The 22,543-nt window shown below is 35.4% G+C and overlaps 1 protein-coding gene across 4 annotated transcripts in view; it reads left to right on the top strand.

The window, feature by feature from the left end:
• The window catches only part of PRKG1 (protein kinase cGMP-dependent 1), a 1,177,478-nt gene that overhangs the window by 1,014,310 nt on the left and 140,625 nt on the right, over nt 1-22,543 (top strand). For 2 of the 4 annotated variants that reach the window (XM_054572784.1, XM_054572783.1), the window contains exon 8: nt 21,426-21,491. In XM_054572784.1, coding sequence (XP_054428759.1) covers nt 21,426-21,491 — 66 coding nt within the window. Of the gene's footprint in view, nt 1-10,450; nt 10,518-16,646; nt 16,848-21,425; nt 21,492-22,543 lie in introns of those variants that run through there. The other 2 variants (XM_054572786.1, XM_054572785.1) reach the window with 2 other exon arrangements.

The raw sequence follows: 22,543 nt of genomic DNA, 5'->3' as shown, positions 1-22,543 counted from the left end.
CATCTGGGTTGCCGTGGTTAAACATTTCTATTTTTCAAATTGTACACACACACAAATGCATACCAAGTAAATATTGATATACACTAATCTTACAGAGGGGAGGTAAAGACTCAGAGAAGATGAATGACAGCCAAACATCTCAGAACTTTTATGGAGAGTAAACATATGTTGAGTTAGTTTTCTTATCTCGTGTATACATTCTTTCTCATATGCCATCTTTCTCTCTTTAAACTCTTGAAGAGAGTTGAAGATGTTAAAATATCTGTTAGCACAATGAAGTTATACTAAGGAAGCCATGGATGTATGGGAGGTGATCACTTTTAATCTCTGTGATAACTGGTAAAATAACCTTGTGAAAGCTTTTGAGTGTGTACATATTTTTTTCAGACATCTCTGGCACCCTGTGATGTCCACCAAAGAAAGAGAGAAGCACCTCTATCCTTGTTACATTTTTGAACAATGATCTGTTAAAGATTCATTAAGTATGGTTTGCTTAGAAGTTTGTCCAAATATCCAAGTGGATCCCCTTTTGCTTTTTCATGCATAACGTGGCCAATTGTTTCTCTTTTGGTGCACTATAAATAAGCAGGGCAAAAGTACAACTAGCTTGTTTCTCTTCTGATTGTGTTCACTATGTTGTTCTAAGTTTAAAGCGCAGCACTGGCCCATTCTGTAGATTGGTTTGTAAATGGGGATAACTATATTCATGTCAATGATAAAAAATAAAAGAAAAATATACATATATAAAATTTTTAGAAAGCTGTTTTGAAAATGCATATAATCCATTCATGCAACTTTCTTCTCAGATAGCTGTTATAATGATTCTAAATATGTCTAAAGTGAAATTCTGTATTCATTTGGAGGAGGAAGGACAATATTAATGTGTATGTGGTACAACCTTATAATCAGCAAGTCTTTGCAAATCGTAGAGGGGGAGTGGCCAAGTACATACAGTCAAAGATGTAGTAGGCAGATTCGGGAAGCCACATTATTTCCCTGAACATAAAGTTTGGGTACTCCTTCCTCCTCCCCCACCCCACTCAACCATTTTCTAATTAGGGCAGGTGCAGCTTCTAAAAATGTTTCTATCAAACCAGATAAAGGAGTTACAACCAGCTTATTTTTCCAAATTAATCTCTCTCTCTCTCTCTTTCTCTCTCTCTCTCTCTCATCAGGAAAATACACGGTTTGACTTCCTGGCCATCTGGAGAAAGGAAGTTAATGAACACTTACTGTTTATTTAAATATAAAAGGCCTTATCCCAACAAAAGTCTCCAACAACAATACAGCTCCCCTGAATGGTCCCTGTGCAGCAGTGCCAAGAGCTTTGCTTGGTTAGGACAGTGGTTCCTTTTCTTCTCTGCATCTGTCCTGTGCCTTCCCCTCCTGCACCCCTCCCTCCCCACCATGTCACATGTCTTAAGGCCTTTGCCCTGCACCTTGGGAGCAAAATTCAGAGTCATGTCGCACCATGTGTTTCTCCCAAAGATGGCACTAAGCAGCCTTTTAGAGGATCTGATTTTCGGTTAAGGAAGTCTAGGCAGCAGACCTCTGTGTTTGTAATCTGTTGAAAATTTACCCATTTCACATAGTTATTTTGTTTTGTTTTGCTTTGTTTATTTTCTTTATAGAAATATGAAAGTAGAAAGGAAGAAAGATCGGTACCCTAGGAAAAATATATTGAGGATCTGAGGCAAAAGGACCATGGTATGTGTAGGGTCAGGGAGAAGATCGGAAAAGAGTATAAAATCAGAAGCCAAATTTGCTCTGGGAGACACAGTATGCCTTTTAGAGCTGGGCCCTAGTTTGGAGTTGTGCTTTCCAGCAGAAGTACAAAGAGCTCATAAAATATAAACAAACTGATTTCTCAAAAGAAGCATGATTTACCCACAATGCCGGTACCACCCTGCAACAATCAGCCCAGCAGAGTCGCAGTGTGGCTCCTTTGTGTGACTAATTATGTGTAGAACTGCATCTTCTGGGTTGCCATACTCTTATGAAAGTTGAATTACCAAAGAGCATCCAATGCCCCCATACTGATATGTTCCGTTGGACTGAAAATGTACCTAAGCCAGCCTGGCCTGGAAACGCTCACTAATGCCTATAAGTGCTGGAATTGTCCCAGAAGGCTTCATTTAGATTATGTAATTGAATCTTTATCACCCTGGAATGTAGATATTATAGTCCCATTTTTATAGATAAGCAGACTCAGGTTCAACAAGGTGAAGCACTTTGTGTAACGATACACAAAGAGTGGGGTCCATAACCGAGTATGTTGAACACTAACGTCCATGGTTTTTTGATCATACTGTACAGGGAATTGCAGATAGGAGGAGGAAATAAAGCAGTAGGGAAAATATTTTGGGAAAGCAGCTTCAGCTTATTCTTTAGACAGTTTATTTAGGGTGCATGGCACAATGCCTAGCACAATAGTCAGTGTATAAAAATATCAGCTATTATCCTAACACTTTGTCATAACAATGTTGCTCCCTTGGCTGTGTAATGACAGCCTTTGTTGACAATCTTACCAGGATTATAGGATTTGTTGATGACAAATCAAAATATGTACTGTGATGTTTTCTGTTCTTATTAAAATCTCTTAGCAAAGGTGGTGGTTATTAGTGTTTATAGCCATTCTGTTGCTTTGACAATAAGAGATTTTAAATATACTTCAGGAAGTTAATTGCTGACAGATGATCTTGTGTATATCTATGGAAATGTTTTAATCCTATCTAATTTTAGGCTTTCTCTAGATATAAATAGTTTGTTCTTGAGGATCAAGGTGAAATGCCCCCACGCTGAAAAGTTTCTTGGAGACACTTGTGCAGTGTTATTTGAGAGTTCACCGCTTATATCCTGTGTTAAGTAGTCTGGACCTCTCTCTAGGTCCTTCTGTGGTCTGACTCCTGGCCTCCTTTCTGGGCTGATAATCACATGACTCCCTGACTTTCACAGCCATAAAGACACAGAAAAGAGTGTAGTTTCTCTACTGTTTTTCAGCTGTCTGCTTTAGCTCACAGGATCCTCCCTGCCTAAAATGCCTACCCACTTCTTGCCCAACTCCACTGTTCCCCATGTCTTACCTTGCTTGGCTGGCTTTCTTCTTTAAGACTCTACCCAACCATAAGTTCTTCTGCGAAGGCTGTGCCTGCAGTGCTCCCGACAATGTGGCTCCAGCTGCTCCCTTTGTGTTCTGGCATACTGTTGCCTATTTAGTCTTAGTTATAATTACATTGTAGTATAATTGTCTGGGTCCTCTGTGCTGTACTTCTTCCCTGCTCTCTGCCTAGAAACACAATTGTGGATGAGAAAACTAAGGCTATACGTAATCTTTAATTGTCTGTGACACAGTAGAGTATGTGTTATTTCAGCATATTTGGTGTTGGTGGTCCTTATAACTCTGATTATCCACATTATTTTATGCTTTCTGTGTGTGTGTATGTGTGTGTGTGAGTGCACGTGTGTATGCATGTGCGTGTGTGTATATGTGTTCCTGGCTTTTGGGAAAGGGTGTTGATAGGGAGTTATGTTGAGACAGACTATTTACATGCCTAATGAAGACATTATGCCTCTTGAGAAGTTACTTCTTCAGGCTGTTTGTCTTCTCATTAAAGTCATAAGTCATCTTCCCATATTTTGTTCCTTCTCATATACATCTTGACATTGCCAGAAGGATCTTTTTAAAGCTTATGATCATGTCACGTGCTTACCCTTAAATAAATATTTAAAATGTACACATGTCACAACTTAATATTCTCTGTCCACTATAGTATAGCCCCAGTCTACCTCGCCTGCTGAATCTTCCATGGGTCCTCCATCCAAATTCATTCCAGTGAAATTGAGTTTATCAACATACTCCATTGTCCATGCTATAGCCTCTATTTAGAACATTTTTTCTATCGGTACAAAAACAAATTCTGTAAATATTTTAAGACCTGGCAAATGTCTCATGTTTTTCCACAGCTGTTCATAAGTTTTCTATCTGTACACAGTTTCTTTAGTTTCCTTCCAGATCCACACACACACACACACACACACACACTTAGTTTGTGGGATTTACAATTTTTTTCCCCTTGTATCACAATTGTTTTTGCACTTCTCACATTAAGTCTTGGAGCTTCAATTCCCCCAAACTGAAAAATGAAGGTAAGCATCTGTATGATATACGTAATAATTATTATTTATAATTACACTTGTAAGTAATAATTGAGAGTAACAAAGTCCAACTCACACTAGTATGATTCAGAAAAGGATCATATTGGGTGGATAACAAGCTATCTATCTGTTGGATAACCCAAAGTTCCTTGGACCTCTCAAAAACTATAATGAACAGCCAAAAATCCATTCAAAAACAACTAGGATTTTCTCTCCTATCTCAGCTTTTCAATGCACATCTCTCAATCTTTCTTGCAGTAAACCTGTTTTCTTTGTCTTTTCTATCCATGTAGTGGCAAAGGTCAGCCAGAGCTCTCAAGGTTTACTTGTTCTCATGTACAAGTGTCCTTCATTCCCAGTTTCCTCTAAAGAGAATCTGACTGGGCAGCTTAGTAAGGGCCAGTTGGCTCTGCTACCGAACTCCAAGCAGTTATGTATAAACAGCTGTGAGCATGAAAGCCTAGAGGCAAAAAGAAAGATTATTAAAGGTTCACCTAGGTGGACTTGGAGTAAAGAGGATTATTGGAGAATTGTGATTACGATAATATGAGATAGCATTACAAGAATGTATATTATAGGGTTCTTGTGAGGATCAAATACTGTAATTTATGATCATACTGTAGCATATGTTGCCTATGTTCCGACTATCTGGATTTGAATCACTGCTTTGCCACTCATTAGATTTATGGCATTGGGAAAATTGCTTAATCTCCATTTACCTCAGTTTCTGTATCCATCAAACTGAGAATGTATAATATTAACTAAATCAACTTTAGAAGTATAAATCCCCATTTCAGAAATTGACATATGGTGATCACTCGATAAATATTACTTATTATTAAATAAGTTATTTTTATAGTTGCTAATCTATCTATTATTAGCATTAAATAAAAGTTTGTTTCCAACCTTTCATACTGTATTAAACTATGACTTTCTTGAGAGTAAGGACTATACATTATACATCACTATGACTGTTAGAGTGTGTAACATGTTTTCATACACATTTTAGACAGTAATTAGATGGATGGATGGCAGGAAGGAAGGAAGGAAGGAAGGAAAGAAAGAAAGAAAGAAAGAAAGAAAGAAAGAAAGAAAGAAAGAAAGAAAGAAAGAAAGAAAGAAAGAAAGAAAGAAAGGAAGGAAGGAAGGAAGGAAGAAGGGAAGGAAGGAAGGAAGGAAGGAAGGAAGGAAGGAAGGAAGGAAGGAAGGAAAAGAAGAGGACAGGAGGGAGGGAAATAAGAATGAAACTAACCATTTAAATGCATTTTGAATTAAAGAAGATTTGGGTACTTTGTTCAACCCACAATCTGAGGGCAGATAAAAAATAATCCAATATGTGTCTGGTGGAGTGATATGACTGTTCTGCTCTACAGATTGAAATAGTAGACAGCTATGACTATCTGGTTGCAAGATAAGATAGATTTCTCAATTTTGTGACTAAGAATGACTATAACAACTGATGGTTGTGAGAATAGTGCTGTAGACACACCTAATTAAAACAACTAGATACCTTTATTAAGATTGTTTTTTTAAAACAGTATTTAATTCACAGGTTATTTGCTGTATGATCTTCAAAATCTATCAAACGGTATGATGTTTTGTTAAACTACATGGTATAATATTTATTGAGCATTTTCTTTCGAGCTAGTTTTAGGCAGTGTTAAAAACTACAGTAAGCTATTGCTGAATCACTGAGTAATTAGCTGCAGTGTAGATTTCATTTTTGTTAGTGCCAAGAAAATATTAATTAATCACTTGGGCCTCAGAACTTGTCTGCCCTCGGGAGGCAGTTGCTTGAAATCACAAGAATGGAAGGGCCTGGCAGGGCAGTGTTTTTGTTTTTATTCTGTTTTGTTTTGTTGTTTTTAGTATAACAGTGGACTCCTAGTTAGGTGGATATGAGTTCAGGTCTATGTTGTTACCCAATTAGGATGGTCAAAGCAAACAAATCTGCATGAAAACCCTCTCTGCCCACAGCCTTTCAATTGGCAAGTATAGAAACTTCCGAGGTCAGAAAGACAACACAGTGAGTGGCAGGTGTGTGGGCACTGGGAAGAGGTAAATCTGATTTAAAATTCATATCTGTCACTTTTTAACTGTATGACTGCTCCAGGTAGATCCTTGAATCTCTCTCAGGTTCAATTCCTTCATCTGTTTAGGTATAGGCAAACTTTGTGAAGAGACAGACAGTAAATATTCTAGGCTTTGCAGATCACATATGGTCTCTGTCACAAATTCTTCTTTTGTTGATTTTGCTTTTTTAATTTTTAACTCTTTAACAACGTAAAACTCGTTCATAACTTGAGACCTGTACAAAAAACAAGCTGATGGCTAGTACAGGGGCATAGTTTTCTGACCCCACATGATGGCATTACTACAGGATTTCACTTTTAAGCAGCAAGTACCTGGCACAGAGAAGCTCTCAGTAATTGAAGGTTCTCACAAGTATCAATGAAGCTAAAATTTTTGGTAGCTCCAAAATAGCCACAACGGTTTTTAGAAGGGCCCTATTCTGTTACCATTTGTATCTCATGATTTGCAGCTGTAAATTCAAGGTACTAGTTCAGGTCTATTGCTGCCTTCATTCCTAGTATTTCCCCTGTAGTAGGCACACAATTAAGGATTGTTTACTAACATAAGGGTAATACTTAGTGCACCGGCGCCTCAGCATTCACAAAGTGGCTCTGAATGGAGTGTGGTAAGTGAAAAACAGAATTCTGCAGGACCCAGAACATGAAGGACAACTAGAGAATCGATTTCTAAACATCTCATATCTGTTAGTTACTGTCATCTAAATGGAAATATGGGTGCATTGAGTTTATTGAGTACAGGGAATAATTAGAGCAACTCAGTGGTATGAATCAGGGAAAACTTCTTGGCACTAACATTGTTACCACTAACTTCATGTAAATATTTTTCTTCTTACAATTATCTAGGAAGGATTTAATGCTTTTTCCTAGCAATTCACCTTAGTCTCTAACAGAAAAAAATAATAAATCCTTGACATCTGGGGAGCATGTTGTCCATGCTTTCCTCCTGCTAATCCTGTTTTTATATAGGTTTAATGTGGTAATACAATCTGTTGAATTTTGAAAGATATTTATATAGGTGATATATGAACATTTATACTTTCTCCAGCTCCAGCCTGGTAGGCCTCATTTCTCACTTCTCTTTTTGCTCTAGGGTTTCAGCCATTACGAATTACTTGTTCTTTATACATGAGTTTCTCGTGCTTTTTTACAGGCCATTCCTGGTGATATGACCACCTCACTTTCTCTGTTGGTAAATTTCTACTTGCACATGAGTTCTTATTCGAGGTATCACTTGTTTTCATAGCTTTCCATGCCCCTCCACCTCTCACCTCACAGTCAGGGGTAGGGCATTTCCTTGTGATTCTGTGTCACTCTGTTCATGCCTCCTATGTACTCCGATGGCACTGCCTTCTGTATTATAGCTATCAGCAATCTGTCTTACCTGCAAGACTGTACTGTCTTGAAGGGCAAGTATTTTGTCCTTTACCTCCATACATATCCATCACCTAGCATAGCACCTGCATCAGACTCTATATTCAGAAACTTTATTTAGGGTTAGCGGATTCAATACAAGATACTAGTTAAATCTGAATTTCAGGTGAACAATGAATATTTTTTTTTTAATTGGCTACTGATCATTTTATTTATTTATTTTTTTTATTGGTGGTTTCATAGAATTTTTGTTGTTTTTTTTTTAATTAATTTATTTACTTTTTAAATACATTTGTCTCTGCCTTCCCCCCACCTCTTTCCCTTGCCCCCTCCCACCTTCCCTCCCTCAGCTCTTCCCCTTTGGTTTTGTCCATGAGTCCTTGCTATATGTTCCTTGACTTTCCCCTTCCCTTCCCTTTCCCTGCCCCCCCTTCCCTCTTGTCTCTGTTGATTTCTTTTCCTTTCAGTGTGGCTGGTCATATTTGCCTTGCTTCTTTGCATTGTTGGTTAGGTTCCGCTTATAGGTGAGATCATATGGTATTTGTCTTTCGCCCCCTGGCTTATTTCGCTTAGCATGATGCTCTCCAGTTCCATCCATGCTGTTGCGAAGTTTAATAGTTCTTTTTTTCTTTCTGCTGCGTAGTATTCCATTGTGTATATGTATCATAATTTTTTGATCCAATCATCTACTGATGGGCATTTAGGTTGCTTCCAACACTTGGCTATTGTAAATTGTGCTGCTATGAACATTGGGGTGCATAGGTTCTTTTGTATTGGCGTTTTGGTGTTCTCAGGGTATAGTCCCAGCAGGGGAATCGCTGGATCAAAAGGCAGTTCCATTTTCAGCTTTCTGAGGAAATTCCACACTGCTTTCCATAGTGGCTGCACCAGTCTGCATTCCCACCAACAGTGGACTAGAGTTCCCTTTCCTCCACAGCCTCGCCAGCACCTGTTGTTTGTGGATCTGTTTATGATGGCCATTCTGACCGGTGTGAGGTGGTACCTCATGGTGGTTTTGATCTGCATTTCTCTAATGGCTAGTGATGCAGAGCATCCTTTCAAATGCCTCTGGGCCCTCTGTATCTCCTCCTTAGAAAAGCATCTGCCCAGGTCCTTTGCCCATTTTTTGATTGGATCGTTTGTCTTCTTGGAGTAAAGTCGAGTGAGTTCTTTGTATATCTTGGAGATCAAACCTCTATCTGATGTATCATTAGCAAATATATTTTCCCAAATGGTTGGCTCCCTTTTCATTTTGCTGATGTTTTCTTTAGCCGTGCAGAAGCTTCTTATTTTGATGAGGTCCCACTTGTTTATTCTTTCCTTTATGTCCCTTGCTTTAGGAGACATATCAGTGAAAAAATTGCTGCATGGGATATCTGAGAGTTTCCTGCCAATGTTCTCCTCTAGGACTTTGATGGTGTTGCGACTTATATTTAAGTCTTTTATCCATCTTGAGTTTATTTTTGTGTATGGTGTCAGCTGATGATCCAATTTCAATTTTTTGCATGTAGCCATCCAGCTCTCCCAACACCATTTGTTGAAGAGGCTGTTATTGCTCCATTTTATGCTTCTGCCCTGAACAATGAATATTTTTATTGGAAGTACATTTTTATATGGGGGCACATTTAAAGTAAAAGAAAGTCTTTATTGGTTATCTGAAATTCAAATTAAAATAGGTGACCTGTGTTTTTATATGCTAATCTGGCAACCCTTCTTTATTGTATGAATGAATGAATGTCATTCTTTTCTGAATTATAGCATGAAGACATTTTAATTAATTTCTGCAGGTTTAAGAGTCAAGAGTAGGCCACAGTAGACAATGTTATCAATATAATTTGAAATCCTTAATTGCATTTTGAAGCATGTTTTTATATTATAAACAGAGGTATTATGCAGAAATGACCATTAATTCTTGAGGATTTTACTAGATTAATAGAAAAGGTAAGAAAGTAATGATGGTAAACAAGTCATTAGAATCTATTGGGGTTAGACATGGTATAATAACAACAAGGAACTAATAAAATAATGATAATAATAGCATTATATAATGTTTATTGAGTGATTTTAGTAGTCAGAGACTGATCTAGGTACTTTTTATATTTAGTTGCTTATTCTTTGTGACATTGGCCCTATCAACTACTATTATTTTTCCTAATTTTTTTCCTCAAGAAAATTGATAAGCAGAAATCTTACTCAAGATGGTACATTTAATTAATGGCACATCTGATATTTCAACCTATTTGAAGTAACTCTTGAATCTGTTCTAATTACTATGCTCTACTCTTTCAATGCAAAGATTTACCATGACTTAATATATGTGGTTAATGTACCTTCTGTGAATAAAGTATGAAAAATTTTAAGAGAAAATTTATTCCCCAATTACTAGTAGAAATGTTAAAATGCAATCTCAAAGAATTATTAAATATAAAAATCTTAATCATTAGATACATACATGGATATCTATATGAAATGTTTTGTATGTACACGTGCAGTTGGTATCTTAATATTTTGAGAGATCTAAAGTGCCACCCTAAAAGTTGCAAAGGATATTAACTTAAGAAGTAGATGTCCCTTCGGAAAAAAATACCTTTCTTAGTTTGTCATCTAGTTCCTACAATTGCTGCCAGGGAAAGTGGGGCAAAAGGCAGTGCTGTAAGTGACACTGGCTGAAACTGTGCCATACGCTTTTACTTGCTCTACCTGCTAAGCTGGTGCCTCTTCAGTGTAGTCAGAATAGGCCAGTGTGAGTAAGCTCTAGCCCTGCTGGCAGGGGGTGGCTCTGAGGAGCGAGCTAAGGGGTGGCCCAGGCATGGACAGCAGCTAACCATGCAGTCAGCACAGAAGAGGCCTTTTAGGAGAGCAAACGACATCGCCAACCTCTCCACCCACAAATTGCTTGTAAGAGTCAATTTCTATTATTAGATATACAGTATTTACTTTAAAATTGACTTATTTTATGAAAGGTAATTCAAGTATATAATATAAAATTTGAAAACTTCATCTGACCTTTAATCACACATTCTCTTCCCTGAGGGTAATTATTTTTTTCTAATGCATCCCAAAGAGATCCATGTATTTTGATGTATATTTATTAGTTTGTGTGTGTATTTTACATAAATAAGAGCATGCACTCATGGTTCTGCACTATGGTCTTCCCACTTGAGATATCACAGAGATCATATATATATATATATATATATATATATATATATATATGTTTTCTTTCATTACTTTCATATATCTTAACATTACCATGTATTTATTGTATAAAATTTTATCAGTCCCACATTGATAGTTATACTTTCAACTTTGTTAGTACATGTTTTCAACTTTTATATGCTGTAGAAATATTCTTTTAATGTCATTATTTTCTAAAAGCACCTGAGCAAGTATGTAGGGGTAACTGCAAGGAAATTTTAATAAGTAGTGCTGAATTGTTACAGGAACTTGAATTATCTACAAAGGTTGTACTAAATTATATTTCTACATGTCTTTACACTTCTCACTGTGAGATAAGACATATTTTTGTATGTTTAAAAGCCATTTTTTCCTTGTCTGTGAGCTATCTGTTCTTAGTCTTCACCTGTTTTTTTTTAAAGTGGGGTGTTGTTTTATATATTTTTATTGATTTATTGGAACTCTTTACATATTAAATAACTTAGCCTTCAAATATTTACATATCAAAACTGTATAATATTTTTAAATGATTTAAAACCATTATATTATGTATAGTTTAAATCCTAGGGGCAGGACAGATAAGGCATGTCTAGTATACCAAAATTCTTGGTAAACTTGGTATATTTAGTAGGTCCAACACCCTGTTTACTTTTTTTAACTAACAGCAACTGTAGGAGTTTATATTGTATGCAGTGATCTGGATTTAGCACTCTTTATTCAAATTCATCTTGTATGTACATAGGCATCAAGTTATAGCATATTAGATGCACTGAGTTCTAAAAAATCACCAAAAATATGTTTATTCAACTAATATATGATAAGAAATATTTACTGAGCAAGTAACAATGAAAAAGAGATCTTTTACAGTTTAACTCTATTTAAAATTCTGGATATTTCTCTTCCTTAAAAAAGACCAATTAAAATCTAAATTTTAATGATCAAAATATGGTTTTATAGACATTTTTACATTGCTCTTGACTTCTGATTATGTGATTATATTATTTAAAATGAATATGTCTGATTTCTATGTGATAATCATTTTTTTTGGTTACAGATTAAAAATACGATTTTAAAATCTGTGCCATGATATACGACTTACATATTCATCACAATTATAGGCTTACAATATCCTTTTCTACATAAAGAAATATGCTGGCATTCAGTATAAATTGTCTTAGGAACATTGAAAATGTTAATAATTAGAACTTCTAAAAAGTGTCCATGTTGGCCCCTAGACAGGTAGTTCAATTGGTTAGAGTGTTGTCCTTATACACCAAGGATGCAAGTTCAGTTGCTGGTCAGGGCACATACAAGAATCAACCAATGAATGCATAGATTAAGTGGAACAACAAATCAATGTTTCTCTCTCTCTCTCTCTCTCTCTCTCTTCCTTCCTCTCTCTGTCTAAAATCAATAAATAAAAAGATATTTAAGTGTCCATGTGAGTAAAATTCTAACTAATTACAGAGGACAATAGAACAGACATTTCAATCACCATTTCACATGTGAAAAATGAGACAGAATAGGGCGTTTTCTCAAGGTCACACACTAGGCTGGCATTAGAACGTGAAATAGAAGACTCTCTTCTGACATGTGGCCTAGAAATCTTTACAGGAGAGAACGAACACCCTCCTGGCTTGAAGGCATGTTAGGCGACCTTTGAAATATCTGACCACGCAGCTTGACATTCCTTTCAAATATGCCTCACTGAGGTGTACTAGTACATCAGTTCCTGTCATCATTCTAACTTGCTTCCTCTCTCTCCATTTTAAAGATAGGATAAATTGAAGAATTAATATTCAGCTCTGCAAACTAGAAGAAACAAAGAAAAAGGAAAAGATCAAAGCATTATTTTATTATTTAAAGTCCTCATGACCCATGAGACACCCATGAAATAATTTACTTAAAATATCTTCTCCTAAAATTCAAACCTTTTTGGCCAATTAAATTACAAAATTGCATGAGGACTCTCTGAAAAGTAAAACAAACCACCTGATTTATCTTAATCTAGATTATTTTATGGAGTATGGATCAGAGAAGGGGAAACATAAAATTAAGAAGAAAGTGAGTGTTTGATTTTACTAAATGAACTGGTTATGTTATTATCCAGGTTTGATTTTTAACATTTTAATAGAGTAAAATCATTTTTTTCTTAAAATATCTCTGAATCATTAAGAGAAAGACCAAATGGGCCCCTAAAAAATGACATTATAATATTTAAATATATACTTCCAAACAACTAATAATATAACAGAATAAACAGGAATAACATGTTCTTCCTTCTCTGCATAAAATATACTCTGGGGAAACATTCTTTAAATTTGTAAAACTTTGCAAAAAATTTAATTAATCTGAAGCCAGAGCACAGAGTAAATACCATTTGTACTCTAGCAACAACCACCATCACAGCAACAAAACTAGGATTCTGAAAAGCTTCAGTGGTTGTTTTTTTACCCTACTTATGGTGGACTATAGAGAGACTGATCTTTAGTGACTAGGTAGAAGAGCAAAAGCCATCTATCACATCAACATTCAGAGGAATGAATGCATTAAAATACAGAATATGGAAGCAGTGTGGATAACTGTTAAATCTCTATTAAGCTAGCGAGTGTCCTAAAGGGAGCACAACAGAAAATAAGTAGTGGTATGTATCTTTATGCCATTGATTTTTTTCCTCTTTCACTTTTACTAATTCCGTGTATTAGATTGATCCAAATGAGACTGCCAATAGAAGATCATTTTTTAACCTAAAAAAAGACAAGTTTATTGGGTTCAACCTAATGAATGTCTATGTTTATTGCCTTTGAAGCATGCTGCAGAATGCGAAGTTTACGCGCCACATAAATTCATCATGCCACCAATGCAGCAGGAGTGTATGAAAAAAGAAATGCAAATTGACTTCTTCCAAATTCATTGCTCTCTTTTCACTATTGTGACCTTCCATGGGTACAGAAGAGAATTTGCATTCTCTCAGGAAGTGAACTGATACTGTAAATGTAAATATTCACCAGTGCTACCAAGAAGGATAAACTTTGGAGTTACTTTCTAGATAACACTTATAATCATTCTGCTCAGAGAAGAATTTTCTTTAAGGTCACATCATGAGTCCCTATTACCGATGAGAAACCAGAGACTTCCTTGGGTAAACTCCACAAAGTAGATCTGTACTTATTCTGTGTAAATCATGACTTGATATATTTTAATATGTTTGATAATACATTGATTTCTATGCATTTGCTTTTTTATTACTCCTATATTCTAAATTGGAAGATTCTGAAGGGCAGAGATCATATTCTCTGTTTATGTGTGTTCTTTAATATATAAATGGCTCTATAGTAACATTTACTTTAATAAGTGAAAAGGCCATCAATGTTTTAAAATCATTTATCTAAAATGATTTTTTTGATACTTTATTTCATTATGACCTATAAGTTGCTTCCCGAATTGAGCATACGCTTTTCAACTAATTGTTTAGATTTTATTTGGTAAAGAAAAAATGGCTCACTTAGCCAATCTTTTTTTTTTTTTAATAAATATTTGAGTAGCTTTCAGGCACTGATGATGTGGCCCTGTCTTCCTCTCCTACATCTCCTGGTCTCTGCCTTCTTTTCCTCAATATTTTCTACCTCAGGGATGTTGGATATGTTGTCCTTATTTTCTAGCAAATACATCTCGTGACTCATCTCCATCACCCAACTTACTCATCCTTCAGGGCTTTGTTTTTAATGTGCTCAGAAGATTGTCTGACCTCTGAATTGCCAAGTGAGATGTTCCCTAATATATCTCTGATTGCATGCTGCTGGAACAGTATTTTGTATTATACATCTGCATATTAATTTAACATCTGTCTCCACTAGACCTCAGGGATCAGACATTCAGAATATAATAGCTGTCAGTAAACATGTTTTATTCCTTTTTGTTTTAAAATAACTACTCAAATTATTATATTCATGATACATATGAATAGTTAAGAATGATAAAGTGTTTGAAGGATTATTAATCTCAGTTATCTCTTGGCATCTGATGTTACAGTATTTTTCTATTTCTCACTCTCAAACTTTTTCTGTAATTAAAGGTAGACATTTTTGTGGAAATTTTTTTCTTTAAAAATGCTGTTGAAAGAAAACAAAAAACAGAAAAAAGAACAAGGACCAAAAAAAAACCCCCAAAAATAAAAAAAAATAGAAGAAAGTATTAGAAAATAAATAAATATGCTATTGCGAGTTTATGGCAGTTTGCATGGATGAACATCTGAATTGGAATCGAAGGCCGCTGGAAGAGGCCTCTGCATGTGCATGGGCATGCAGGTATCAGCTGGCATATTTCAAAGAAACACTTATTTGTCTCAAGTGCAGTCAAGGATAGTCTGTAAAAGTCCATATAGTGCCTGGACAGGTCAGCTAGTAGAGACCCTCAAACTCTAAGCGAAAGTGTAGGAATGTTCCTTTTTTGAATGTTTCTTTTGAAAGCTCTCATGCAAAGAGTTCACATGACTACATTTATATTTGAAAATGTGCAAGTGAGATATGTTAGACAAGAAAAGAGCGGAGGCAGTGAGACCAGTAATGAGGCCATGTTAGCGTTGCAGGGAAGAGAGGGTGACAGCCCAGAACACTGGCTTTGGAAATGCAAAAGAAGTGCAGACATACGAGTCAGAGAAAAGGCAACGGTAGGACCAATGTGATCAAACGTACGCACTGATGGAGAGCGAAAAGTAAAAAATGAACCTAATCTTTTGAGCGTAGGTGAATGCAGGAATGGTGGTGTCACTTACCAAGACAAGGGAGCCAAGGAAGAAGAGTGGTTTTGAAGTTAAGAGAAAATGAGTTACATTTGAATTAAAGGTTGCAGTGCAACTTCCAGACAGGGATGTCCAGTAAGAGAGAGGTAAATGTTAGAAGTTGAGACTTAGAAGTCATTAATATAAATCTAATAGCTGATGCCATGGCCTTTTGTGGGATTTCCCTAATAAGAAAAATAAAAGCAATAACAAAGAAGGCCAAAAAGAGAATTTTGGAGAAACACCTAGATTTCAGTGAACTAGGGAAGAGGAGTCAAGAAAATAAATTGAGAAAGTGGTGTCAGAAATGAATTGGAAGACAGGTACTATTATAGAAACTTGGGGAAATAGGTTTCATGAGAGAAAGTGTATTCAAAAGAGTCACATGCTCCCTGGACCTTAGAGGACCCTAAAAGGATGATGATGATGACAATAGCAGCTATGATGAACAAGCTATCATTTATTGGTTGTTTATTATGTGCCAACGTTGTTTAGAAGACGCGTATTTATCTGCATGTCTTAATTCATTTTGCACTTTGTATGTGTGTTCTATTAGAATGTAGGAGATGTAAAGGTTGCTGGAAAAGCTCCATGACTAAATAAAAGGGAGGTTAGCAAATGACCTGATGCAACTTATTTTTCAAGAACACAACTGCTCTGGGACGAGACTTATACATACCACAGTTGAATTTGCCATAAACTCTACAATTCTAGTCCATAATTAATTCAAAGTATAATTTCACTTTAAGTGGCCCTTTGATGCTTGTCACATCTTATTAATTTTAAATATCCTCCTTGTTGTAGTAAGATTGACTTTGATTTTGAGATGAAAGGGATTTATTTTGTCATATGCGATCCAAATCACTGTGAACATTAAACTCCTGCATTTGACTGGGAATGAAGGGCTCTGGCCCATGGATTATCTTAAGTCCCTAGGCGGTTGGAGTAGTGCCAGAAGGCTGGCACTGAGGGAATGCTAAGACTCTGTTGATGACAGTCACATTGCTCTAAAGCTGCAAAGGGAGAGCCCTTACTCAAACAGAAACTCTGCATGAACTACAGTCTACTTTGGCCTCATGCACTCTGTCTTCCCCTGGGATATCAATCAACAGTTGAGTTCTCTATCAGCTATGAAATACAAGAGAATTACTTGAGAACAAGAAGAGTCAATGTTAAAGCCTTCCTATGGATTATTCAGATACTGACAGTGATTCTACTTTGGGATACAGCGATGATGAAGATTCCAGTGATGAAGTTCAAAGGATATCAGAGTCAGTGCACAGAAAATTGTTATTTGCAAATATTTTGGATACGTTTTATGCTCTATGATTTCATTGAAATAAATTTCTAACTCTGCCAAAAATGCTTAAAAAGTGAGCAATACTAAACTGCATAGCTTTGACAGTAATTATTAATCAATGGCAACTTTATAAAATATCTGTTAATCTGCCAAACAGTAGCTACCTCTGCAATAGTACATGGTAACTAATTGTTATGCTAAAATCAACTAATACTGGTACAGAAATGGATGAATATGAGGTTTTATTTTTAAAAACAATGTGCATGTTAAGCCTAGACATTTATATTAATACATTGACATTTACTTGCTATAAAGAAGTATGCTAAGTGTTAAGAGGCAATATGTGTTTGGTGAAAGATTTTAAGTAAATATATTTTACATTACCTTATAATTCTAGTTATAAAATAATCTCACACTCAATGTGTTTTTCAAAATCTCATATATTTGTCTATCAGAAATTATCGAATACCCTGATCTGCCAAAAACTAAAAAAATTTTCAAACTAAACAAAAACTAAAAAGTTGTTGGCAGAAAGCTCAGTTTTTAAAAATGACATCATCTTTCTTTTTCTTCTCTTTTTCCATGTCTAAACCTATATTATATGAGACTCTGCTAACTTGGCAGATGTTCTGTGGGAAACTAGTATCATAACAGCTATGTATGAATAGAAATAAGTTCAACAACAACATGGAGTTATTAGGCTCTTTGTATTGCATGATGCAATACTTTACACCTGAATACAAATGATATCTGCTTTAGCCATTGTCCTTTGATCTATAAAGGAAATAAGCATACATAGTAAGTATCAATATTGTCAGTTTGTATGAGTGATATTCTCTTACAAGAAATTTATACTGCCCCTCATACTAGAAGGGATTCAGATACATCAATATTAGGTAAGACAGTATATGGTCTTTCACAGGAGCAGCGCCTCTGAGTACACAGGGTTGGCTTTTAGACACCTGCATAGACTAGCATAATGGTATTAAACACCATTGTAGTAGAGATAAAATGACAGTGTAATGGCAACACAAGTCTGTCATTGAATGAACTTGGCATTGAATAATTTGTGATTTTTATGTAGCATTATTATAAAGCAGCATAACAAGTCTAGAAGGTAGCAATGGATAAGAATTCTAATAGTCTGGAAATCAAAATGGGCTATTGAATTATCTTTTCAATTGGGTAATCATTAATATATCAATGCTGTTTTTATTAACTGTTAAATATATTTTATAATGATCGACAGAGAGACATTATGACTACTTACTACTCAGAAGTTATTTTGCATTAAAATTAATTTAGAACTATTATGCAATTAAAATGAGACAGCAGAGTATATCAACAGTGGACTGTTGTGGAAAAAAACATGGGCTTTGGAGCCAGCCGGATCTTTTTTCAAATTCCTGGCAGGGCTGCAACTCATTAGCTATGTCTGACTTTGGGTGTGTTACCTAACCTTTATCCCCTGGTGTAAATCTAAGATGCCTTCTATTAAATGCATTGAATGAGGTTTGTGTGAATTGTTTAATATAGTTCCTGGTATATACTAGACGCTCATTAATTGGCAAATATTGTAATCTCATTTTAATATATTGTGTTTCCTTATGTTATGCATCTCTTCTATTTTGATATATGTTACTCAACTAGGCACTAAACTTGATGGTAGGCTATAACTTACAAATTTTACTTTTTAAAATATTTTTAATTTCTTTTTACTATGTCACTCTTCTGATCTTTGATTTTTACCATCTACATTTAAAAATATCTATGTATTATTTTTTATTGCAAGAAAATTGCATCCATTTTTTCTAAGTATATCCAATTCAGGTCAGATAATATGAGGAAATTTTATAATATTAAAAATTGGAAATGAAATCATTTTTTAAACTTTATATGCACAGAAAATATTATCAAAAGCAAGCATTATTTTGAGTATATTATATTTTGAAAGACTATAAGCAGTTTCTAAGTTGCCAAGATGGAAATATGTTTTAGGGAAAATTAGATTTCATATGATGTTCCCTATAAAACCGTGATGGAATTTTTTGTTTTTTACATCAACAGCAGTGTTTAGCAATTTATGCTGCCATGAGCCACCTTTTCAGAAATAAGCCATTCACACAATTTATGAAAGACCTGATGGGTATTATTGACATGTGTTACTTGTGTCCATTTCACCAAAATTCCCACTCAGAAAGTGATAATGGGGTTGAAAATATATTATCTACTTCTATGGAACAGAAAGAAAATCCAGACTTTGTTTTGGGGTAGGAATGTTTATAAAACACAGCACTTCATAAGGACTAAGATGACAGTACTGCTAATGAGAAGAATAAGAAGTCATGAACAGCCAAACACGTTATTCACTATGTGCCAGGCATTGTGATAAATGAATCTTTGACTATCTCATTAATACCACAGAGTGAGTGGGCATTCTCACCATCCCCATTTTTGCAGATGAAAAAGTTGAGCCTTTCCCACAGCCGGTAGCTTCTGTTTTGAAACCAAGGCAGTATGACTTGTTGAGCAGAGTTAAAGCCTAGACTCTGCCGCTCTGCCGGCCACCCCTGTACCATGCACCTCCTATGTGCCACACCTTTAGGGTAAAATGAGGAGCAAATCTAGCCTTGGACCTGCTCTTCTGATTTAGTTGGAGGAACATGGGGCCATTAAACAAATAATGTATAAATTATAAACAGTGCTAGGTCCTTGGTTGAAGAGGTACATACAGGGAACCTGCTCCAGTTAATTTAGGTGGCATCCCTGAGGAAGGGGCACATAGACTGGGCTCTAATGGATAAGCAGGGGTGAGCCAGGCAAGGAGTTGGGGACAAGCTTGCCAGGCTCAGGGAGGCATGTTAAGGGAGATGAGGTATTCGGGAATGGAAAGGAGGCCAGTTTGGCTGGAAGGTGGGGAATGTGAGGCAGGAACTGGAAGGATGATACTGGGAGTTGTGGAGATGATAATAATTTTAAAATCAAAAGAGAATTTACTATGGTAAGCAGACTAAAAATATACAATAATCAATACCTTTTTTCTTTCCCAGTGAGAAATAGAAATGGGAAAGGAATGCGACTAATAAAAGAAACTAACAATATAAAACACCTAAGAATACTGTTTTAAAATGTCAGGTTCCAAGTGAAAAAGATGAAAAATCTTATTTAAAGACAAAAAACAAACAAACAAAAAACCTCTAGATCTGAAGAAGTGGAGAGTCATGCCATGTTCTTTTGTAGAAATTGATATAATCAGAAAGTCCTTTTTCTGAGTTCAATGTATAAATGTAAATAAAACTCTGCCAGAGTCCCAATGTGGATTTCTTTAGGAGAGGAAAATTTATTTTAAAGTCTGTATAAAATATAAATGTTTAAAAACATCATCCAAATATTTCTGAAAAAAGAGTTTTAGGAAGAGAAAATTTGCTTTACCAATTACTAAATACAAAATAGATACTATAAAGTAACAGTGACGTAGCAACAAGGAAAGAAAAAAGGTCAGTGGAAAAAATACAGAGTTCAGAATAGTATGTGAGAACTTACTGTATTTTGAAAAAAGAAATCCACTGGGAATATCTTTATTTTTAAGACTTATTTTTATATTCTGTTACTAGAGAGATATGATTTTAATTATGCTTTTTAGAATGTGTTAATATTATATTTTTTCTATGTACATATCTGTAAAGTATTTCAAACTTATATTTATCATTTATTGTATTAACTTAGAAATTTTACCTTTCTAGGAAAGAGAATACATTTTTAAATATAACTTCACGTTTTCATGACAGTGGTATTATTAAATTTCTAGTAGCACAAAATGACCTGTGAATGCTAATTTACTAAATCTACCTCTGACCACTGGATAAGACAGAGATATCAGGGCAGATTTTTAAAGGCTTAAGAGGTTAATAAATACTCTAACAGTGACAAATTAGAAGCTTCTAAAGAGATAGTATATACAAATTTCAGTCAGTGTGATTACAATTTGTCAAAAAATACTTTTGAAGATCCATAAGCTCTGGTATAGATGAATAACTGTGTGCTCTGCGTTGCCAAAAGGTCAGCCTCATAAAAACATGGTCTCTAAAACAAGGAAATAAATGAAAAGATCAGTTGTTCTCAAGGTTATAATGATAAATTCATCCATACATGAATTAAAATCTCTATTTCCAGAAATATATCTTCAGGTCCTTTAAAAATGTTCATCTATCCATGTTCATTGCTGTCTTTATCAATATCCAATTAATTCATTAATTCCCCAAAAAGCATAGGGAATAATGATACACAATTTTGTTTCATTTGTATAAATGAAACTTTGTTTGAAGATTGAAATTACTGAATTCTAACTGTAAAGTTTGTATGATTCATGACAAGAATAAGGTGGTTCCTCAGGGCAAAGAAATTTGAAAGATGCACAAAGCTGAAACCTGGAAGTGGATAAATCTGAAGATGACACATATTTTAATATGTTTCCTGAATTGATCACAATGAACACTTTTCTCTGATAGTAAAGGTTATTTTATCTGAATTTCTTTCTGTTTTTATATAGGGAAGATGTGAGAACAGCAAACGTAATTGCCGCAGAAGCTGTGACCTGCCTCGTGATCGACAGAGAGTAAGCGCATCGCTTTGTTACGCATATTGCACACTCATATCAGTGACATACATAAGTTCCTGGAGTTAGACATCATCTTATGGAGCTGTTAATATTTGTTTTACATCTTTTCATTTTAAAATGAATTCATATTTGATTTACATTTCTTATTATTCTTGAAAGTAGCCTGCTCTGCCATTTGTAATCTTCACCAAGGTACTTAACCATGGAGCGCTTCACCTCAGTGAGCTCATTGGTAAGCCAGGGATAGTGCGACATTATAGCTATATTGTCAGGATTAATGGGAACAGGTAAGGAAAGCCATGTGTCTGACTCTGTTTTAGTCAGGAAGTACTTAAGTGATGCTAGTGATTTGTGTATGTTTTTAGAACAATAATAATAACTATAATAATATATTACTGTCATTAGAAAATGGACTATTCTTTGACTGTGGTATAGTTATCTCATCTTTTCTTCCAGCCCTAGACTCCTGTAATAGAAACATTTTAGGAAGGCAGTTTTAGAGAAAGCATCAATTGTAGCCATAGGCATATATTTAGGGCCATTATAAGTTAGTTCCAAGATGCTTATCCCTGTTCATTCTCTCCATTCTGCCTTGCTATTCCCACTACCCATTACCTGAATGCTTTATAGGTTAAACTGCAAATATCAGATTGTTGACTCTACAAGAGCATGATTAAAAAGCACACTCACTATCTGGAAGTGGGACACCGGATTTTTCATCATTGCAGTGTTTATTGATAAGTTTATCAGAGAAGCGAAGTCCTGACCCTTGGAGAACTGAAAAATATCCATTTTAGTGGAACTGGAATAGGCTGTGAGTGTCAATGCAAAATGAAACAGGGGGCAGATGTGATCAGCCCAGAATGTTGGAGTCGAATGCTGAGCTCAGAGGGGTCTGGGTAAAGAAGGATCCTCCTTGATTCACAGATCTCACAGATCACAGATGTTTGGAAGCCCCTGTGTGTTGGATCTCTATAACCAGAGCAGTGGCATAGCTGCAGAATGATAGTTATATCCATAAATATCTCTGGAATGTCTGATTCCCAGAA

Source organism: Pteronotus mesoamericanus, unplaced genomic scaffold (assembly GCF_021234165.1).
Source record: "Pteronotus mesoamericanus isolate MK-2021 breed Mesoamerican mustached bat unplaced genomic scaffold, CSHL_Meso_final contig_24, whole genome shotgun sequence".
NCBI lineage: Eukaryota > Metazoa > Chordata > Mammalia > Chiroptera > Mormoopidae > Pteronotus > Pteronotus mesoamericanus.
This window is presented reverse-complemented; position numbering and strand designations above follow the sequence as displayed.